General features: G+C 41.2%; 1 protein-coding gene across 1 annotated transcript in view; it reads left to right on the top strand.

The window, feature by feature from the left end:
* Positions 1–6554: 6554 nt before the first annotated feature.
* LOC307018753 (uncharacterized protein) overlaps positions 6555–23729 on the top strand; it is a gene marked incomplete at its 5' end in the record, with an annotated part of 48134 nt that continues 30959 nt past the window's right edge. Inside the window, one exon of the mRNA XM_079649159.1 lies at positions 6555–6616. Coding sequence (XP_079505285.1) covers positions 6555–6616 — 62 coding nt within the window. The remainder of the gene's footprint in view (positions 6617–23729) is intronic.

A 23729-nucleotide genomic window follows, 5' to 3' on the forward strand; every position in this document is an offset into this window, starting at 1 on the left:
AGTAGGGATAACCCAAACAGTGGTGGGGCTCAAGTCAGTATTTGCAATAGCCGCGTTCACACCGGAGTACTTTTCCCACCTTAGTTCCGATATAGTTCCGAAATGTCGCGTTCACACCAAAAAGAGCCGGAACTAAAATTAATTCATGAGAACCTTTTTCCCCCCTTTTCCGTCCCTGCTAGAGAGCAGGGACTCTCATGCGGCTCTCTTGTGAGAAAAGAGCTATATTTCTGATTGGCCGGGTGGATTGCAAACCACGCCCCGTAAAACTCAAAAAAAGTGTTGTGAAGCCACCATTTTATTATCCTCGCATTAGCATTATTAGCATTAGCATTAGCCCAGCGCAGAAACGCAGAGAGACTAACTTATGGCAACACAAAATAAAACATGGGAGCGGTGGAGATGAGGAGGTGTCGGCGTTCTGGAGATTCACTCGGAAGGCTTCATTAGAAGCTGCTGGGAGTCCCAGCAGCTTGGTTATGGCTAGAAAGGATCCGTCTTGTGTAAAACTCTCGCGAGAGTTCGGCTGAATGTCACGTGGCTGAATGTTTACGTTTGGCAGGCAGCCTTTCAGTTAGGATCGTTAACATCAGTTGGCCACAGCAAATGATGGTGAGAAGCTAAACTATCTATTAATTATGTCAATGACATGTGTGATTGACATGTGTGATTGTTGAAAAGCGGTCTTGCTGGTGTTCAAAGAAGAATGACAACACTGTAGATCACCAACACTATGGTTTATTTTTTATTCACAGGCAAGTCAACGTTGTCGCAGTAAAAGTCCCAAGATAGCTCCTGGTGCAATAAAATGTTCCCTTGCAGTGTTTTACTATTATGTCTGATGTTTCTCTATTAATATTGCTGCTGCATTAATGTGTATGTTGCATCATGTTACTGCTGTAGATGTGTTTCCGAGCCGCTCCGATTACAACGAGAGTTACAACGAGAACGTGACGTCATATTTACACTAGACGGATCCTTTCTAGCCATAACCCAGCAGCTTCTACTGAAGCCAGTCCCCAACTCCGGGGACTTCCGGCCGGGGATTTTGGGCGGCAGTATACGCCGTGAAGTGGTTTGCGGCCTGCCAGTAAACCCAAAGCAGAAGAAGAAGAAGAAGTGACGTCAGCGGCTTCATTTGCCTAATCCAGAGTCATAAGAGGTTTCTCAATACTCAAATTTCCCCTCCTCGACTCCACGACTCCTCAGTCCTCCGGTAGTGACCCGGAAATGAATTGCAGCGCGGAATTTTGAAGGACATCTCATTTCTCTAAATGCACTTCGAGGACCGAGCGTCGAGCATCGAGGAGGCTCTCTGGAGGAGCTCTAACCGAGGAGACACTGATGCATCCTCCACGGCTCCTCCACGGATGCATTTCCGGGAACGGTGGAGGCGTGACGCACGGCCGGACTTATCTCAGCCAATGATAGCTCTGAATGCATCCCTTGGATATTATTTTAGCAACTCTCTGCTTACATCGCAACGCGATGTTTACAGTGAGAACAGCTGTGAGGTCCGTGCAGAAAGCAAAGCAGTGTGTAAAATATATATCACTCAGTATAACAGTCCTACATTACTTTCTGTATTTGTATGCTGTAGTTTAGTAGATATCTACAAACAAAGAGTCAATATTTTTCTAAGACCATTTAGTGCTTCACATAATAAAATACACAACGGCTGTAGCCTGATTATGCTTTAGGAGCAGTAGGTGTGTGTGTGTGTGTGGTACAGTGTGTATGTGTGTGTTGTACAGTGCGTAGATGCGGCGGACAGACGGGTCTCAGTTGGTTTGGTGTCCTATGCTTACTTTTAATACTTGTACAAATTTTGGCCCGTAATTTCAATTCCCCATTTGAGCAACCAGAGAGAGAGAGAGGGGGGTGTTGGGGGGATATCCAGTCTCTGATTTTGTTACGTTATTATGAGAGTGCTCTCATACTTGTTTGATTCTGAAATTGTATATATTTATATAAATATGTATGTGTGTATACGTCCGCATCTGTAGCCTGTTATTGTCTTATTATACCGCACTGTCAATGCATTAAAAGTAAATATATATAAGTCGTCATGAACACATCTGTCCATCAGAGTGCTGTTGTGCCTCCTGTCATCATTAATGGACGTCTCTTTAAAATGACCGCTCAGAGGAGAGGAGTTCTCATTTCTCTAACCGCCTGCTGCTTCCACTCCTCTCTCCTCGGTTCCCCTCCTCAGTCCTCCGCTCGCATCTCCTGTGGGCGGCACCAAGTCTCGAGGAGAGGAGTCGAGGAGGGTAAATTTGAGTATTGAGAAACCTCTATAGAGAGATAAGAGTTACGGCACTCCCATAGACCTCCGTTGTAAAAATTGGCGGGGTATGGACATCGAAATAGTTCCAAATATTGTCATTTGGGCGTTGGACCTCATTCACTTACATTACATTACATTACATTACATTACATTACATTGCATTTAGCTGACGCTTTTATCCAAAGCGACTTACGGCGCGTCGATTAGTTCCAGAGGTAAGTTGCTGAAATATCGAACTTTTTTGAATTATCAACTGTCTATATTGTCTCAGAGGCCCTTTATGATGCTTATACTGGTCTTCATTTGTATATGCACAGCGTAATTATCTATATTTTATCTTGGTTTTTACAACCAATTTTGCTAGCATTACCTGCTAGTTAGCTAGCGCGACTTCGTCAGCTTTGAAGGTAAGATTTCAGTAATGAATCGCTAGCAGCTTATATGATGCTGGGTAACTAACAAGCAGGATTTAGATTGATCATGTGTTTTTTTTGTTTTTTATCTGCTGAACCTGACCGTGTCAGCCATCCTTAGTCGGCTTTTTCTGTATGATATGTCTTAAATGCTAGCACTAGTAGAAATGAGGTGGCGTTTGTGATAAATATTTCATTTAATATTTCATTGCATTTTGGGATATATACTAACATTTCATTATGTGACATGTTTAATGTACTTCGTTTTTTTTTGTACTGTTCCGTGTTAACTCATCTGTACTGTACAACTAGCCTAGCGCTACTTTTTAATGCTTGATGGTATGCTAGGATAGATTCCTTTGTATTGTAATATACACACTAGTTTAATGATTGTTCTTCAAAGGTATTATTCAGTCTTCAAAAAATAATAGCATACTGAACAGGCTACTCTACAGCAGTGAATGAAGGATGAGCCTAAAACATGTTCATGCATCCAAAATGTTTATTTTTAACAAAATAAACACTTTAAAAAAAATAATAAGCACTTTTTTATTCAGCCTCATATGTCAGCCATGGCTGTTGCTGCTGCTGCTGGCGGAGGTGACAGCGCGCAGTGCATATTGGAACTCTACAGGTGTTGGGACAGAGTTCCTCAGACGAATGGACAAAAATGTGTTTTCCAGGCAATCTTGAGTGAAGCGGCTTGTGCGAACAAATTTGTGCCCTTGTCTCAACAGGTCAGGCTGGACCTCCAGGAATGTTGTTGTGGCCATCACCAGTCCTGTCTGGAATGGTTTCCATCTGCCCTTGGGACCGATCTTCAGGCCCCGAAACAGATGTTTTTTTTTTGTAAATAGTTGCTTACCCTAACCCTTTTTTGTAAATACACTGAACAAAAATATAAACGCAACACTTTTGTTTTTGCTCCCATTTTTCATGAGGTGAACTCAAAGATCTAAAACATTTTCTACATACATAAAATAACCATTTCTCTCAAATATTGTTCACAAATCTGAAAAAATCTGTGATAGTGAGCACTTCTCCTTTGCCGAGATAATCCATCCCACCTCACAGGTGTGGCATATCAAGATGCTGATTAGACAGCATGATTATTGCACAGGTGTGCCTTAGGCTGGCAACAATAAAAGGCCACTCTGAAACGTGCATTTTTGCTTTATTGGGGGGTCTGGGGGGGTCCGAAAACTAGTCAGTATCTGGTGTGAGGGTTAGGATTAGGGTTAGGGTTAGGGTTAGGGTTAGGGTAATGTTGTGAATCGAATGGCCTATGGTGGTGGCGGGGTTATGGTATGGGCAGGCGTATGTTATGGACGACGAACACAGGCCACTCGATTCACAACATTACACGGCTACTCCACGGATGCATTTCCGGGAACGGTGGAGGCGTGACGCACGGCCGGACTTATCTCAGCCAATGACAGCTCTGCATGCATCCCCTGGATATTATTGTAGTAACTGCTTTCATCGCGACGCGATGTTTACAGTGAGAACAGCTGTGAGGTCCATGCAGAAAGCAGAGCAGTGTGTAAAATATATATCACTCAGTATAACAGGCCTACTCTCTGTATTTACTTTAGTTTAGTAGATAACTACAAACAAAGAGTCGATATCTTTCTAAGACCATTTAGTGCTTCACATAATAAAATACACAACGGCTGTAGCCTGATTATGCTTTAGGAGCTGTAGGTGTTTGTGGTACAGTGTGTAGGTGTGTGTGGTACAGTGTGTAGGTGTGTGTGTTGTACAGTGCGTAGATGCGGCGGACAGACGTGTCTCAGTTGGTTTGGTATCCTATGCTTACTTTAAATACTTGTAAATACAACTTTTGGCCCGTAATTTCTATTCCCCATTTCAGCGACCAGAGAGAGAGAGAGAGGGGGGGGGGGGGGGGTGGGGGTTGGGGGGATATCCAGTCTCTGATTTTGTTACGTTATTATGAGAGTGCTCTCATATTTGTTTGATTCTGAAATTGTATATATTTATATGAATATATGTGTGTGTGTATACGTCTGCATCTGTAGCCTGTTATTGTCTCATTATACCGCACTGTCAATGCATTAAAAGTAAATAATATAAGTCGTCATGAACACATCTGTCCATCAGAGTGCTGCTGTGCCTCCTGTCATCATCGATGGACGTCTCTTTAAAATTACCGCTCAAAGGAGAGGAGTTCTCATTTCTCTAAACGCCTGCTGCTTCCCCTCCTCTCTCCTCGGTTTCCCTCCTCAGTCCTCCGCTCGCATCTCCTGTGGGTGGGACTAAGTATCGAGGATAGGAGTCGAGGAAAGGAGTCGAGGAGAGGAAATTTGAGTATTGAGAAACCTCTATTGTGAGATCGCTCCTTTGTGCCATGCCGATCATCGTGTTTTCCTTTTTTGTGGATTATAGCCTAAAAAGGCCTACAAACATTTCTGTTTTTGCCGCCGACCGGCGCAGGAGCAACAGCCTTTTTTTTGTATCAATGAACTACACTATTGCCTGGATTAGGCGGTAAAGGCAATTTCAATGTATCGCGAGTGGACTTTTTGTTGGGTTTTGTTTGTTTTGTTTGTCTCGAAAAACTTTGAATACATTTGAATAACGCAGAAAACCTGTCTTTGTTTATTATGTGTGCATATAGACTTTAGTTAATACATTTCCGTGGGGACTATTTTGTGGGAAGAGCAGATTATCCGTTTATTATTTCTGTTTACCTTTTATAATATTTCATTCAAGAACCCCTTGTGCGTTTAATTAACAGAACTATTTTTAGATAGTTGATCGTTACATGTCTGTCCCATAGAAGAACATGACAGCGCAGCGCAACTATACTACGGACGTGACTGCCCTGGCAGCGACATCAACATAGCCTGCTTGTGCTACCACACTTTCCCCTCAACATATCGTTAAATAACGAAACTTGGAAATAGTGCCAATCCATACAAAGTGTAACCACATCATTTAAATATGAAAGCAATCTTTAAAAAATAACAGCGTTGGTTTAATCTATGACTATTTTGACCATGTTCGTGCTGTTTTTCCCATAGAGAAGCATTGCCCCGGAAGTGCGTTTTGAACTATCCCGGCATACATAAACCACGTGACCGGCTGGCGGCGACATCAAAGAGTGTCGTAACTCTTTCTCTCTAGGGCTCTGGCCTAATCCACCCCCAGGGACATATTCCGGTGTGAACGAGATCTGTACTTAGTTCATCAGAACTAAAGAGTTCTGATGAACTCAGAACTAAAGAGTTCTGATGAACACGATCAGAACTAAAGAGTTCTGATGAACTAAGTTCTCATGAACCTTTGTGGGAAAAGTACCGCGGTGTGAAAGCGCCTATTACATACACGCTCCCCTTGACAGTGAAACGCCACGCGTGAGGTTTAGTTTATTTCCCTGTCTCAATCCAAATTGAACTGTAGTAAATAAAAAGGGCGATCTGGAGCCAATCTTGCAATTTCCCCAAGGGTGAAAGAGTTGACATGCTGAAAACCCAACCCCTGCAGGGGTGTCTGCAGGATTCCCGCGGGGTCTTAAAAAGTCTTACATTTGATAATCTGAATTTAAGGCCTTAGAAAGGTCTTAAATATGACCAAAAAAATAAGAGAGGTCTTAAATATGATTTAGAAGGTCTTAAAAATGATCGGATTTGACAGGTACTTCTGTGTTGCGATAGCGTCTAAATGTGTTTTGGGGGAAATGTCCGGGCTGCAAAGTAACCAGTACGGTAAGAGCCTTTCATTACCCCCCAACAATTTGTATTGAAATAAATCAACATGGAACCAGTAATCACTAACTTTATTTCCCCCGTCCCCTTATCGGAGAACACCCAGCTATTAACCTAGCAACCATGCTTCAGCTAGCGGCAGTCAGAAACTCAGGTATTTCGAATCTACTTACAAATAAATATGGGTAAGTTCAACCGTATTTGTTTGGAAAACATCGAATTTAGTACTTGGTTGAAACCAGTGAAGGGAACGTGTTTGAAGCCCGCTGCACCTTTTGCAAAATAAATTAGCGTCTGTTTTGCTAATGCAGCGTTAGCTAGTGCAGCGTTAGCTAGTGCAGCAGCTCCCACAACAACACCGGGGGACCTGCGGGCGACGTTTGAGTCTACTACATCAACCCTAAAAGTGGAGGTGCTGTAGACGCTAAATACCGTAGTTAAAAACCAATCATACAACAGCAACAATGAAAGATTGTAGCCAAGGCAGCAGAGCTCTTGACACACACACACACACACACACACACACACACACACACACACACACACACACACACACACACACACACACACACACACACACACACACACACACACACACACACACACACACACACACACACACACACACACACACACACACACACACACACACACACACACACACACACACCAGGGCTGCTCGATTATGGCAAAAATCATAATCACGATTATTTTGGTCAATAATTGATATCAAGATTATTAAATACAACTATCCATTGACTTTGAAAACATCCTTTTATTGAACTTTAAAACAAATAATAATTTGAACAGTATCTTTTTAACTTTTGATTACCCTGAACGTATAATTCAACTGAAAAACCAATGCAAAAATAAATTAAATTAAAGCTGCAAGCAGCGTTGATCGGGTCTTCGACGCCGACGCTCCGCAGGCTGTTGTCCGCACGTCGACGTGTCGCGAAAGGCGTCTCGAGGACTCGGCCGTAGGCAAACGTGGGAAGTTTCAGGCCGATCGGACGACGTACATAGGAGTCACAGCAGTATCACAAACATTGTGTTTGATGGCGAGTGATCTGTCGCCATGGCAACGGAATTTGATGACACCCCATAATTGGCATAGAGCTGTTCAGGGCCGGACCATTAGCCATCATCTGAAGTCTGGTGCCGTTTGGACGATTTTCCATTGAGTTAACACAACATGGTGTTTTTTGGCGAGGGATGCGTTGCCATGGCAACGGCATATGATGACACCCCATAATTGACATAGAGCTGTTGAGGGCCGGACCATTAATGATAGTCTGAAGTCTGGTGCCGTTTGGACGATTTTCCATTGAGTTAACACAACACCGGGTTTTATGGCGAGGGATCTGTCGCCATGGCAACGGCATATGATGACATCCCCTAATTGACTTAGAGCTGTTTAGGGCCTGACCATCACCCATCATATGAAGTCTGGTGCCGTTTGGACGATTTTCCATAGAGAGGCGAAGTCCCGCCCATCTACTTCCGACCCATGGGACCCCGGAAGCGGAAAATTATACATTGACGTCAATGGAGAGAGAAAAGTCATCTTTCGATCCCGTTTGAATTGTGCCACGAATGACACATATGATGTTTGTCAAATTAAAAGAACATTTTGCAAGTCAAAAAAATAAAAATGTGTCGTAAAACTGTGAAGTTACAATTTTTTTTGTGTGAAACCGCTCAGTGAACTACAGGTCTCTGGTCTCGCACAATACGCGTCACCATCACAGATGGCTGTCACGTTAGTAAATTTCACCTGTTTCTTTCAGAATGAGGCGAAAAAGTATAAAACGAGGTGAAAATCACTACAAGTCTGGGCATGTTGAGAGCTGTACATACACGAAAGGGAGCGGTTCTGTAAGAGCCAGCATGCGGGACCGGCTTTACAAGTTTTCAGTGAGTAATATGAGTGCAATGTTTAAGGCTAATGTCAGCTAGCTAACAAGGTAGGCCTACATTAACGTGTTTTGTTTTAGCAACTAGTTTTCTCCTTAAGAACTTTGTGGTGTCTGTGTATGCTGTGGATAACATTAGTGTTCACAAGAACAAGATACACTCCCGTGTTTTGTTTTAGTTGCTCTTCAGATTGAAGCGGCCAGTTCTATAATCGACTATATGTGTGATCTCCTTTTTACATCTCGTTGTGTCATTTGAGTTTATTTGCTGTGTGTAGATTCAAGGATTTTGGTTATCTTGTCCAGGGATGCAAACTCGTCACCTTTCGGCGAAATTCTCCGTTTTGAATCCAAAATAGGTCGTTTTTGTGATTCCTGTAGATCTGCAATAAAAATATTTTTGGGGTATGGGAGGGGGTCTGGGACCCGGATTAATGTGCGGCCGCGAGCTTTTTTTTAATATATTATAATGAAGCGCGAGCTGTGTGCTCGAGTCTTCCTGCCTGTCGGCTCTGCTCATGATGTATAATAAGCCTCTGCTGCTCGGCGATGATGGTCTAGCTTCAGCAGCTACATTACCTTCGTTAATATTAACTGTGCGTCCGGAGTCCCTGTGGCACAGACTGGACCGCTGGTGAACAGCTGTTAGAACAGGCCGTTCAGGTGTTCAGAGTAGAGCTCCCTGTCGGAGCGGCAGAGCGTGATGTGCACTGAAAAGTTTTTTTTCCCCGTCGCAATATTATCGTTGAGCTAGCTAACTAGCATACATTGTCACTATCTGCTAACGTTAGCTTTAGCCTTCGTTTTCTAATCGTTTTTTTCATAGGCTATAAACAGAGGTGGTATAAGTATATATCTTGTAATTGATTAAAAGTAGAAGTACTCAGTTCTTGTACTTGAGTAAAAGTAGAAGTACCAGAGTGTAGGAATACTCTGTTACAGTAAAAGTCCTGCATTCAAAATGTTCCTCAAGTAAAAGTAGAAAAGTATTATTATCAAAATATAGTGAAAGTAGCGACAGTAAAAGTAGTCATTTTGCAGATTGGTCCATTTCAGAATAATATGATATGTTTTATAATGATTGATCATGAAAGTGTTCTCAAAGCTGGTAAAGGTGCAGCTAGTTTGAATGACTTTGTATACTGCAGGGTAGCTTTTGGATTTACTCCAGGTGGAACTAAAGTCTGATAACACTTGATTATATTTCACATCATTCATCCACATCTGTAAAGTAACTAAAGGTATTACATACATTTAGTGGAGTAGAAGTACACCATGTACCTCTGAACTGTAGTGGAGTAGAAGTACAAAGTAGCAAAACATTGAAATACTTAAGTAAAGTACAAGTATCTCAAAATTGTGCCCAAGTATAGTACTTGTTGAGTTTACGAACTTAGTTACTTTACACCATGTGGCTATAAAGATAGAAAGACTAAGCCTTGCACAGAGGCATGAAAATACATTTTCAAAATGCTCAACAGTGCTGCCAAAATTATAAACTGACTGCTACACAATTAAAATAAATGCTTTTTATATATTTCTATTAGATGTGACTCTATGGCGTTTCTGTTAATATTAACACTGCTGCTTTAGTTGTTCTGCTAAAATCCTCTGTTATTCCTCATTTTAAAGCCGATATTCTGTGGGGTCGGGGGGCTCGGATCCTTGTCACCTTTTTCATACCTGATGAGTTTGCATCCCTGTTGTCAATTTGTTTGGTTATCTAGGCACAGCTGTGTGTGACTCCCTCTGGTACACTGGTATGTGTTTTCCTAATGTAGAGAGCATTGATTAATTAATAAACTACACACTGACTCTAGATCCTGACCAAATCCTTTTTTGTTGATCAAATGTTTTTCAAAAAAATGTATTGTATATTATATAACAGCTGCACTTCACAGACCGGAGTCTCTGCTACTGTGGACCACGAAGGAGGCGATCATCATCCCCATCCCCAAAGACCCTGCATGGCATGGAAATCTCCTCCTCCTGGAACAATTCTACACCCAGCATATGCTCCCTGTGTTGGCCAGTAGAGAGGAGGACATTTAAATAAACATACTCTTAACACCCTCGGACTCTGCGTTGTGTTTCGTATGTGTGATGGGGTGTTATGCAGAGGGGAGGAAAACAGGACACAGCAGATTGGGATTGCGGTGGAGATGCTGAGCAGTTATTTAATTGTTGCGTGTAATTATTATTATACTGCGTGCTTCTTAGTTATTCCATCTTTTGCTGTAACATGGATCTGTATGTAACTCTATTTACTTGTTATCTACCACACTTCCTCCTACATCATACACCATCATTATACATGGTGTATATAGGATATATATATATATATATTTGTATACATATCTGTAAATTGTATACATTTATTTTTCGTATTTGGGATTTCTCTTTTGTCCACTCAAATACACTTGGCCCTTTCTCTTTTCCATGTGGAAAATGGCAGCTGCATATTCTGCTTTTCTCATCTGCTCCCTGTCTGCTCATCTACGATGAGAACATTATATAATGAATTACTAATAATCATTTAAACCTGTTATTACCAATATTTCACAAATTCTTCATGTAAACTTAAGAGTACAGCTGTATGTTGAGTGTCAACTTTGCTTGGTTCATCTTACGGGGGGGGGGGGCAGCTACATGGATGTCGGTGCAGTCCACAATAATTTTGCAGCTGAAGGCAGAATGAATTTATTGTTGACTCAGAATGAAGCACAACTTCATGTCATACAATACATTGACTTTATTTGTAATTGTGTAAAAAAATATGAGCATTGATTAGCAAGCAGGACCTGCAGGAACAGAGAACGGTGATGGATGGAGCTGGGAAGAGAGGAGAATAAAGAAAACAGATCAACTTTATTATCGGATATTAAAAATTCAATTTCAAAACAAGTTGCCGCTCCTACAGTTTTCTAGTATGTAAAGATGATTTCACATGACCAATGCAAAATATCACACTCAATACATGTGTGTCTCTGGGGGGTGCATTGTGCCTTTGATGTATATAAATAATATACCATAACCAAATACTATTACGTACAGTGGAAATCAGGTTGCCAGAGCAGGTCAGACCAGTGTGCATGTTCCTCAGGGTCTCGGCAGTTACAGGTGAGGCAAAGAAAATAAAAGAGAAAAAGGTCAGTAACAACACTTTAAAGTAACAACACTGAATAATTATCTCTTTTAATAATTTTCTCTCAGTAATCACTCAACTACTGTCTTTCCAACAAACAGATTGACTCACTCTCACTATCATCACAATGAAACACGTCCAGAAGAATGTCATGCAAAGCTGCCTGCCTTCCTTCCTTCGACTCTCCCTGAACTGGCTGATCTTTTAATGTTCAATGCTAACCATTTGTGCAGATAGCATTAAGTAGAAAAAATCGCTGATACTAATGTGGCGTTAGCCTACCTCCCGCCCCCTTAGCACCTGGTGGAGGGGGCGATAGGCTACTCTTCAAATGTTTCACAAAATACTTACCATCATAACTACTCTTACTGTTTAACATTTTGGTTTACTTCATGTTAAGGCTAATACAAATGACAAGGCTAAGTAATGTAATATAATGCTAACTAACATGCTCGCTACTAGCTAGGTAGCTAACTTGACTATGTTCCATGCAAAACATGTATATTACCTGATATGTTTGGTCCAACGACTCCTGGTCCTTTCATCAGACGGGAAGCGATAGAACGAGCAAGTGGTATGATCTCTTTTGTGATTACAACCTCGTACAAAGCACACAGGCATCTTGTAAAAGTGAATTTATTGGAGCAATCTCTTATATTTATTGGAGGGAATAAATCAGTCTTCTTCTTCCTCTTTGCTTTGCGAGTCACAACCAGTCTTGGAGCATTATCGCCTATGACATCACTTACGCGACCCAGAATGCATTTGGGATTTGTAGTCTTTCTAGTTGCGTATTATTCATAGTCTTATATTTCAGCATTTTTACGACAAACTGTGACTTTTTTTGCATGGAAATGATTGTTTAAGATTGACAAACATCATATGTGTCATTCGTGGCACAATTCAAACGGGATCAAAAGATAACTTTTCTCTCTCCATTGACTTCAATGTATAATTTTCCGCTTCCGGGGTCCCATGGAGGCTCCCGGAAGGGGAGGGACTTCGCCTCTCTATTGAGTTAACACAACATCGTGTTTTTTGGCGAGCGATGCGTTGCCATGGAAACGGCATACGGTGAGATCTGAGATTTCACGTAGAGCTGTTGAGGCATGAACCGGTGATATAAAAGTGAAGATTGGGGGACGATGGGACCGTGTCCATTGGAGTTACAGCGACACCGTGTTTTATGGCGAGGGATGCGTTGCCATGGTAACGCCATATTAAGTAACATGGGATTTGACGTAGAGCTGTTCAGGGCCGCAGTGTTAACCATCACGTGAAGTTTGGTGGCGTTCTGAGCATGTCAGTTTGAGTTATGACATCATGGTGTTCCATGGCGAGGGATGGCCTAGCATCGAGCGAACGCGAACTTTGGCGCCAAATCACGGCTACGCCGTGCGAAAGAAAAAAAGTTCCGTGATAACTTTAGATGGCCCATTTGTGGAGACGCTACCCGACGAATTTGGAGTCGTACGGATAAAGTCCCTAGGAGGAGTTCGTTAAAGTGCGGAGGACGAAAAACGCGATAAATCGCGTTTTTCCGACGCCAAATTATGGCGAGGGATCCGTTGCCATGGTAACGCCACATTAAGTAACATCGGATTTTACGTAGAGCTGTTCAGGGCCGCAGTGTTAACCATCACGTGAAGTTTGGTGGCGTTCTGAGCATGTCAGTTTGAGTTATGACATCATCGTGTTCCATGTTGAGGGATGGCCTAGCATCGAGCGAACGCGAACTTTGGCGCCAAATCACGGCTACGCCGTGCGAAAGAAAAAAATTTCCGTGATAACTTTAGATCGCCCATTTGTGGAGAAGCTACCCGAGGAATTTGGAGTGGTACGGATAAAGTCCCTAGGAGGAGTTCGTTAAAGTGCGAGGGACGAAAAACGCGATAAATCGCGTTTTTCCAACACCAAATTCAAAATGGCCGACTTCCTGTACGTTATTTTATACCCCTCCAAGAGGCTTTTTTGCTCGTCTCCGCACCCTAGATATGCGTAGCGAGTTTCGTTCGTTTACATGAAAGTTAAAGTGGGGGGAGTTAACGTTACAAACGGAAGTGGGCGTGGCCTACGCAATTTTTGACGCAAAGTTCCGGAACCAATTACACATCGCAATTTTCACGACTTCTGACGCGCGTGCGAAATTTGGTGAGTTTTCACATATGTTGCGGGGGTCAAAAGTGCGCGCAATGTATTAAAATAATAATCAGAATAATAATAATCGCACCGATATCAATAATGTTCGGCCTAGGGTGGTCGACCTAGTCACATGGGCGCGAGCGCCCATGTGACTAGGTTGGCGTGGGCCACCTACTGTCATGATTTAGGCCACTTTTGATGGGCTTTTGCCCGTCTTTTTCCCTGTTTTGTGTGTGTTTCGCAGGTTTATCGGTCGCTGCGCGACCGATTTCAATAGGGTCTTCGCCGACCTAGGTCTCAGACCCTAATAAATGATACATTTAAATAAATAATATCAAAAATAATAAATACCAATAAAAAAGTTCAACAAACAAGCTACTAAACATAAATAAATATAAATTAGACTAAAATAAATTAGATCAAATATGTTGTCACACAGTAGCAAAGCAAAATTATCTTTTTTTCCGATTATGTTGTTTTCGTAATTGTGGCAGGCCAAAACCGTAATTGCGATTAAAATACGACTAATTGCACAGCCCTAACACACACACAAGCACACACAGAGACACACACACATACTCATTTTTTGTCTAACACGCTAACACAGTTCTGTACTGTTATGCTGTTATGTTCAGTCATTGTTCTTATGTTGAACATGAATACATTTACTTTGTAAGTAATTATGGGACGTATTTCTTCTTTCATAGCAATTTTCCTTCATACTTTTTTGCCGTGAAATAGGTCTTAAATTCTATTCAAAGTGGTCTTAAAAAGGTCTTAAAAAGTCTTAAATTTGAGTTGGCGAAACCTGCAGGAACCCTGTGTCTGGGGGTATTCTCCCCCAGGAATATTTTTGAAATACTAACATAAAATACACATTCTGGTACTCTCTTGAGAAGACAAAAAATTAATCTAGGTATTACTACACGAGATATTAAAAAAAATTCATGCCATTTTAGTTTTTTGTTACTTTGTTCTGAAAGCTGAACCTGCTGCTCACTGAGAGAAGAGGCTGTGTGAATTACTTTACATTGTGGACAAGGGTGGATAGACTCCATTGTTGTGTGTCAAAATGAAAGACAGCCCACACACCTCATCAAATAAAAAAAATAAAATAAAAAAAATCATCAAACCGTGGTGTCTTATTTCATTACGTGTTGATTTATATCAACACGTAATGTTGTATCGATGTTTATAGAGATGTACTACAGCAAAAGTATTCTCCGTCGGGACTTCCTGCAACAACACCACGCCGTTATCTTGATTCTGATTGGCCAGAAGACATTATCAAAGATGTTCTATTGAGAAGACGATCAACGTGACAAAAGTTTTCAAAACCTTTTCTCGTCTTCGGTATTCTTGTTTTTGGCGTGAGAATAGTTTGGGCAGCGTCAGAGCGTGAGATTGAGAGTGAAAGCGTGTGTCACACGCCAGATGCGTGAGAGTTGGCAACCCTGGTTTTGTTTTATAAGAATGTGCTAACATAGCGAGATATTCCGACACCAGGGACAAATTGTGCGGGTAGATTAGATTGTGTGTTTAGCCTTTAGGCTTCGCGTCGGGATCTTCGGGGATGCATAGGCATGCATTGCACCCCCAATTGAATGTTATGCACCCTCTATTCAAAAAAGAGAACGGAGAGAAAAATACAAAGAAAAAAAATTGTGTCAGGTGGCCTTGACCTGCTCCACTGCGCGTGCATCATTTCCAAAGTGCTTCCACAGCAGTGACACACATCTGTGGATAATCATTTATAGTAAAATGGTTAAAGCAACCATCACTAAACGCCAGCAACACTGAATCTACTGCAGACAGTAGCAACAGGTCAGATGGGGACATCACGTTACCCTCCGTTGTGGACACTAGCTTACTCCCGCCTGAATCACCGCTCTCGCCCCCGGAGCAGCAGTCTTTGTCGCCCGAAACTACGCCGCCCCTCTGAGTCTGCGGCCCGCAGGTGCCAGGACACCCAAACCAGTCTCACAAAAAAAAGTGTAATAACTACGTTTGTCCCATAGACTATATATATAAATGGACGTAGTGTCCGTGACGTCAACCATAGGATTCTGCAGAGTTGCCGAGAAGCCCTTAGTAGGCGGAGTCGGCCACTAACGCTTGACAGCGACGTCAGAGTCTAATCCCGCCTGCTCCAAATAAGGGCAAAGAAGCGGAGCCGAGGCGGGACCTGCTGCCTCCGAACTGGAAGTAAACAGAGCTAGCTCAGGCTAAGAAGCTAAGCTAACATGAAATACATGCATACCAAGTTACTGCTAACAGTGTAGTTCCCCTATATAAACGTTACATTCATGATCAAATGAGACAATCTGCAAGAGAATTAGCTATATTTTGTTATTCTTAATGCTTGTCATTCACACGTGAAGAAAATAAGTACCGATACATAGCAGAACAATTGTGGCGATGTTCAGCTTAATGAGCCTTGTTCAACATAATTTATTTAGCTAATACTACAGCGGGCGAACCAAGTCTGCGTTTCGCTGCATTCCTTGATCTCCAGTTATAACGTCGGACTCCATCGCCCGGACCTAACGGAGCCGCAGTGGGCTAGCTCCGGGACGCCGGCTGGAGCTAGCCTCCTGCGGCTTGAGTCCGTTAGCTCTGGCGGCCACCACTGGGATAATTGTGTCCCCTATTAACATTTGCTCCCGTTTAGCATTATGGGCGTCATAGCCATAGACTATAAAAGTCTTACCCAAGGCTGAATCATAAACTAAAATGTATAAAGGGTTACGTCCTTAGCTGGCTAATAATAAGTAACAAGATAAGCTACAAAGCACACAAACACCTGCGAACGGGATTAACATGTATAATATTATCATTTTAGACTTCTTGGGAGTTCTGTTAGTACATTCAAGCGCACAGCACAACATTTTAATTGTCTGGTATTTTTAACAATATTCCCTAAAAGGCACAATCACCATGAAGACGGCTAAAGCTAAAGGGTCAACAGTACTATGACTAACTAACGTTGTAGCCTCTATGGTTGTAGCCTAGCAGATTGGACACGTTGCTGTTAGCTGACAGTGAGGCATGTACATGTCCATCAAAGTGACCACGCCCTAATTTATGCAAAAACTTTAAGACCTAATATAAATAGGGTCGTGTTAGAAAACAATTCACTCACAGATTCATAATCATGAAGGTGGAATCTAACTATATCGATAATAATATTTATTGCATCCATGGGTAGAAACATGTTTTTTTCTGCTGTAAAGTTGGGCATTTTAACATGGGGGTCTATGGAAATGGCTCCTTTCTGCAGTCAGTCCCTAGCGGCCCATGTATGAACTGCAGTGTGTTGCACTTCCGTATTGGCATCCCGGCTGTTCCCCAGAGTTTGCCGCTTGGTTGGTCCACAACGTAGGACGTAGTATTTCTAAAAAAACGCCTCTGAAATTGTAGGATCCCTACGTTTTTTGTTCACCATTCATTCCAATGGCAAAAACGGGAAAATAACGTATAGATGCAACAATTTTAGATGCAGATTTTGTTAAACTAATACGTTTGCGCTGTGGACCAACAATATAAATTGACGGGGAAGGGGGTAGCAATAAAGATAACACCATTAAACAGTTACTCAACGTACCAGAAATAATATCGATAGCAGCATCCCTAGCAACCACCTTGGTAACAATTAAAACGTTGTATAGACACATTTTCCTGAAGTAATCTTTGTAATAACTCGCAAACTAAAGATCATGTACATCCACTGCACACATAATCTGAAATAACAACTCATATTTCTCGCATCAAATGACATCAAAACTTTAATGGCCAAACTAACCTTAAAATAGGCATTTTCCACCGAGAATAAAACGAAGTTCCGCCATGTTTTTTTCTGCAGGGAGACATTTTAAGATCATGTGACATAGACGCCAGCCATTGGAATGAATGGTGAAAAAAAAGGGATCTTACAATTTCAGAGGCGTTTTTGTAGAAATACTACATCCCAAGTTGTGAACCAACGTAGTTATTACACGTTTTTTTATGAGACTGGGTTGGACAATCAACTTTCCTGCAATGTTAACTATGTTGAAGCACTTATTTTAACCGATATTATACATATTTATTATACTCTTCTAAGATGTATGTAGATAGAATAAGAAATGTGCAGAATATGACAGTTTAATGGTGGAGGTACACACATATTGATAGATCTCTTGTTGAGGAACCTATGACCCAAGTTTGTCATCATTGCATAACTACAGTTAGTTGTGTATGATATTTCAATACACTTTTGAAAATCTTGAAATCTTGAAAGGGATGTGCAAAATAGCCGTCATATACAGTTTTTGATGAACAATTAGAGAATAACGAGTAATGAATATGCTTTATAGGGATCTGCAGATAAATGTTTAGTCTTCTCAAGCACCAACTATCAAATATCTCTCCTGGTTGTTGGCACTTGACAATCACCTTTCCCTGAATTTTGCTCAGGTGTAACTAAAGTCTGATTTAAGGGTTGTTTATATTTCACATCGTTAATCCAAATCTGTAAAGTAACTAAAATAAATGTAGTGGAGTAAAAATACCAGGTTAACCTTAAAGAAAGCCCTCAGGATTATAAAAGACCCCCATCATCCCAGCCACAAACTGTTCTGTCTGCTGCCGTCTGGCAGGCGGTACCGCAGAATCCGGACTAAAACCACCAGACTCAGGGACAGCTTCATCCCACAGGCCAGAAGACTACTAAACACCTGAACTTTGAAACAAAGTCCATAACATTCATCTGGCTGCTACTTAGAAATTATTTGTCTAATATATCATATTCCAATCACTTATAGACTCTTATGGCACTATTTAACATTTTACTATTTTTCTTTTTGAATTTACTTGCACTATCTTTTCTGTGTATCTGTTTTATTGTGTTGCACTGTTGGAGAAGCCTGTGACCTAAGGGGGGGGTCTTGACGTTCGAGTCTTGATTTGGATAGTGTGCCGTCGATGGGTTTCATTCCATTTCAAAGTGCTGTTTGACGCGTGTAAACTTCGCGCACTGCCACTCCAACATCCAATCACAGAGCTTGAGAACTAATCATGGGGTTTGTCAAACAGAGCACATGGTGTAGTCCTAAACGATAGCTGGGGATTCTGGGTAGTGTAGTGTCTTCTACCACCCTTTACTCAGAACAAATATTTGTTTCTCTGAATCGAAGGGGAAAAATACAAAAGCATTGCACACAATTTAAACCAATCAACGTTGTGTAACAAGGATAATCTGGTGTTTTTTAGTCGATGAGTAGTGCAGATATCACTGTAAAATCAATCTGTACTTCCGGGTGTACAATTCTCCATTATCCAATGGGAATGGACGCTCACATTGCCTTTAAGGGCAGGGCAGCCGACACAAACGAATGCCGTGCTTCCATGAGCGTCAAATCCCGCCGCAGATGGGAATACATTGCAATCAGTTGAAAGCTATTTGCGTCCCTTTATGAAGCTGGAGGAGCCTAGGAGCGTCACAACTGCACGCCTCGGGGACCCTGACCAAGCGTCGCTCCCGGACGTGTATGGAGTGAGAGTGTGTTGGAAAAAAAACGTAGGGATCTTACAACTTCAGAGGCGTTTTTGTAGAAATACTACGTCCCAAGTTGTGGACCAACGTAGTTATTGCACGTTCTTTTATGAGACTGGGTTGGGATAACACGGCAAAACAGAGCCTGCCCAGGTATATCTAAACAAGTACCCGCCAGTACAGTGGGGTAAGGCGGTCATTTTGCAGCTCGTGGCATAAGAATAGACAATGGCTAGAATATTCATGTGAAAATAGTGCCATACTCTGCCATGCATGTAGAAATGTTGGGTCAAAAATAATGCATACAATAGCACAGATGCCTTCACCACGAATGGCTACAAAAAGATCTCATATCCCAAGCTTATCAACGAGCTAATGTTGCAGCTGAAATGTTCTCCAGGTCACAAAGTCAACCTCATATGATGATGTGATACCAGTTTTCAAGCACAGTAAATATTCTCTTCCCAGCGTATATGATGGGACCAAGGTGATGATGTAGTAGGCTACATGGTTTTAATAATACTTTTGCCTTTCAATGTTTGCCATTTCAAACCATGAGCTGGTTCAAATAATATTTGCCTTGATTTACAATATGTTCTCATTTCTTTTATCAGTACAGCTTTGAAGCTTTAAGCTTTTGTGCTTTTCCTTGCCATAGTCCACTTTGGACTATATGACATATTTCAGGACTGCACTTTTAACTCACTTGACATGTGTGAAACTTGCTTGGTTTCAAAACATAACAAATGCCATAATCTGTTCATTGGGGACCATCAATGAGTAGTATTACCAATCCTGTTTCAATTAAATTAGTATGCGTAAAAAGTGACAGGAACTGTGACAGGTCACACCTGCTACTACTATAAATTGACAGGTGCCTGAGACTGTGACTTCTTATTCTAATGACCCCTTTGTTTGCTAATGACCCCCACAATGACCCCATTGTTTCGAGGTGTTATCTATAATGACCCCCATATTGACCCATTGTTCAAGCTGTTATCTATAATGACCCCCATATTGACCCATTGTTCCATGTGTTATCTATAAAGAACCACTGTTCGAGGTGTTATAACATGCCGCCCTGATATGCCCCATTGTAGTCTACCTACTATTGTCAATCGAATTAGCCTTCGATGTCAATCTATGTGTTAATTAAGACAGTTTCGATGAAGTTGAGCAGAAGATAGTGAGTGTGTGTGAGTAGTAATAATGATACCCCTTTCGTCTCATTAGTATGCATAAAAAGTGACAGGTGGGCCTGCCCCCAATTATGCTAATGAGCTAAGTCCCGCCTCCCTTTGTTCGAGTTGGATGTCAAACCTAGCTGTGAGATCCTTTGATGTGAGGGGTTAGGTGTCATCATATGTAGGTGTGAAATGCCCCCCTGTGTAGCGCCTTTGTTGTCTAATCCTTTGATGTGAGGGTTGAGGTGTTATAACAGGCAGGTGTGATTTCACACCGGTGTGTTATAAGCCTCTGATGTTAATCTAGGTGTTGATTAAGGCAGTCTCTTTGAAGTTGTGCGTGAGACTTTCTCGCCCCCATCCCCTCACATCCCTTTGTTGTCTAATCTAATTAGCCTTTGATGTCTGTCCTTTGATGTGAGGGTTGCGGTGTTATAACAGGCAGGTGTGATTTCGCACCGGCATGCAGTGGCGGCTGGTGGAAAATATTTTTGGTGGGGCTGTTGATAGTAAAACATTTTTTTGAGAGAAATTACCCCTTAAATTGGGACTTCTGGTGATGTAATGGCCCCATAAAATCGGGGTTCTTGGGCCAGGAACAACCAGGCTGAGTCGGGCTGAGTATGCTAAACTACCTGCGGTCAAGCCAGCCTCCACTCGGGAAAACCTAGTCAAGCCAGCCCTCACGTGATATTGCGGTGCGCGAATATCCTATGCATTACGGTAGAGTAAAAAAAAATCCTCCCTCTGTGTTTTGATGAGAATAAAACAAAAACTGTTTTGTATCAAAGACTCATTTCACTTCAGGGTGATAGCAGGACATCCCATCTAGTCACTCAGAAAAAATCAGGACATTCTGATGTAGAGTTTCAAAATAAAAGACCTTTGAAATCTCTATTGTATGAGCTATCATCCCTGTATTTAGATGAGAATAAAACAAAAACTGTCCAGTATCATAGATCCATCTCAGTCCAGGGTGATAGCAGGACACCCCATGTAGTCACTCCGAAAAAATCAGGACATTCTGATGTAGAGTTTCAAAACAAAAGACCTTTGAAGTCTCATATATGAGCTATCATCCCTGTCCCCAAAGGTATGTTATTTTGAAACTGTACATCAGAATGTCCTGATTCTTTCTGAGTGACTACATGGGGTGTCCTGCTATCACCCTGGAGTGAGATGGATCTATGATACTGGACAGTTTTTGTTTTATTCTCATCTAAAAACAGGGATGATAGCTCATATATCAGACTTCAAAGGTCTTTTATTTTGAAACTGTACATCAGAATGTCCTGATTTTTTCAGAGTGACTAGATGGGGTGTCCTGCTATCAACCTGGAGTGAGATGGATCTATGATACTCGACAGTTTTTGTTTTATTCTCATCTAAAAACATGGATGATAACTCATACAATAGAGATTTCAAAGGTCTTTTATTTTGAAACTCTACATCAGAATGTCCTGATTTTTCCTGAGTGACTAGATGGGATGTCCTGCTATCACCCTGAAGTGAAATGAGTCTTTGATACTTGACAGTTTTTGTTTTATTCTCATCTAAACACAGAGGGAGGATTTTTTTTTGACTCTACCGTAATGCATAGAATATTCGCGCACCGCAATATCACGTGAGTGCTGGCTTCACTAGGTTTTTCCGAGTGGAGGCTGGCTTGACCGCAGTCTAAACTAGAGAGAGAATCGCTTTCAAGGGGGCTACAACTACAACAAGATGAACATATTTGACCTTGATTTAATTGTAATACACGTTTCAAAATGATGCCGAAGTAACAACATACTGATACCGGATAGTAAAAACCATGAATTAAGGCTTTGACAAGTCTGCAGACAGACGGCAGGTGAAAAACCTTTTAAATTTGTGTTTTCTAATGGAGATTTGGCTAAGCTAACGTTGTAAATGCTCCGACCGTCCACACTCACAACAACGGCCTATACAGACATAAATAAACCAGCGACTGTATTCGCCATGACACAGACAGTATGTGGTTTGTACTTGTTTAACTTTTGTCTAGTTTCGGAACAGATATGAAGAGCTGTGAGCTCTGAGTGCTAAGAGCTAACAGCTGTGTTGTTTTTCTGGGGAGCTCATTGAAAATGACGTCACGGCTCCGCCTACACTGCGTTACTATAGATACTACCCCAGTTCCTCACGAGTCTAAAAAACAACTCACGTCAACGCACGTAAGCAACGTGGGCGCCAACGTGAGCGCTCTCGTGACCAAAATATTTGACGGCGCTGATTGGCTGAAATTATGTTTCGGCGGCACAGTTTACTATTGAGACTTTTGCAACGTGCTGGTTGCTGCTGTTTGGCTCGGGGGCAGCGCCCCGTAATGATAAACTAATGCCAAGGGCAAGGCCAGGCAGGAAACATGTGACTTATCAGTAACTTTAGACATCGTAACACAATTTTAAACAAGATTTTATTGTAGATTATACATTTTACTGATACCAATTGTATGATATTTACCTTGTTCATTAAAAATTTGAAATATGAAATATATATATTTAAAAAAATAATAATATTTGAAATATATATTTTTTAATTTAATATTTAATTTAACACTTTCATGTATGCAACACTTAACAACTGGTAGAATATCAAGTAATTTGTAAGGAATTCGGTTTCTTTAAAAGTCCTAGGCAGATTTTGCCTTTTTTCTATTGCCAAGATACTTTTAGACACACTTTGAGGTATGCAAAACCTTCAAACTAGAAAATGAAGTACATTGTCTGATTAGATCTTTTCTTAAAGACTGTTTCTCTAAAAGGTAAGTTTGTGATTTTAACACTTTTTTACTGACACTCGGCAGATTTGTGTGTAATTCTCTCACAAATTAACTGTAAGATACACTTTTTATGTATGCAAAACCTTAAACATTTTCGAAACCAAGATACTTTTGTGACACACTTTTATGTAGGAACATTGTACAACTGGTAGAATATCAATCACTGTGTAAATTTTATTTTCTTAAAGACTGTGACTCTAAAAGGCAAGTTTGTGATTTTAACACTTATTTACTGACACTAGGCAGATTTTGGCTTTTTTCTCTTTTCTTGTGTTACTAAGATACTTTTAGACACACTTTGATGTATGCAACACTTAACAACTGGTAGAATATGAAGTACTTTGTAAGGAATTCGGTTTCTTTTTAATGGCCTAGGCAGATTTTGGCCTATTTCTCTTGCCAAGATACTTTTAGACACACATTGAGGTATGCTAAACCTTAAAACTAGAAAATGAAGTACATTGTCTGATTAGATATTTTCTTAAAGATTGTTTCTCTAAAAGGCAAGTTTGTGATTTTAACACATTTTTTACTGACACTCGGCAGATTTGTTTGTAATTCTCTCACAAAGGAAC

This window comes from Notothenia rossii (assembly GCF_949606895.1).
Source record: "Notothenia rossii genome assembly, chromosome: 1".
In the NCBI taxonomy this organism is placed as follows: domain Eukaryota; kingdom Metazoa; phylum Chordata; class Actinopteri; order Perciformes; family Nototheniidae; genus Notothenia; species Notothenia rossii.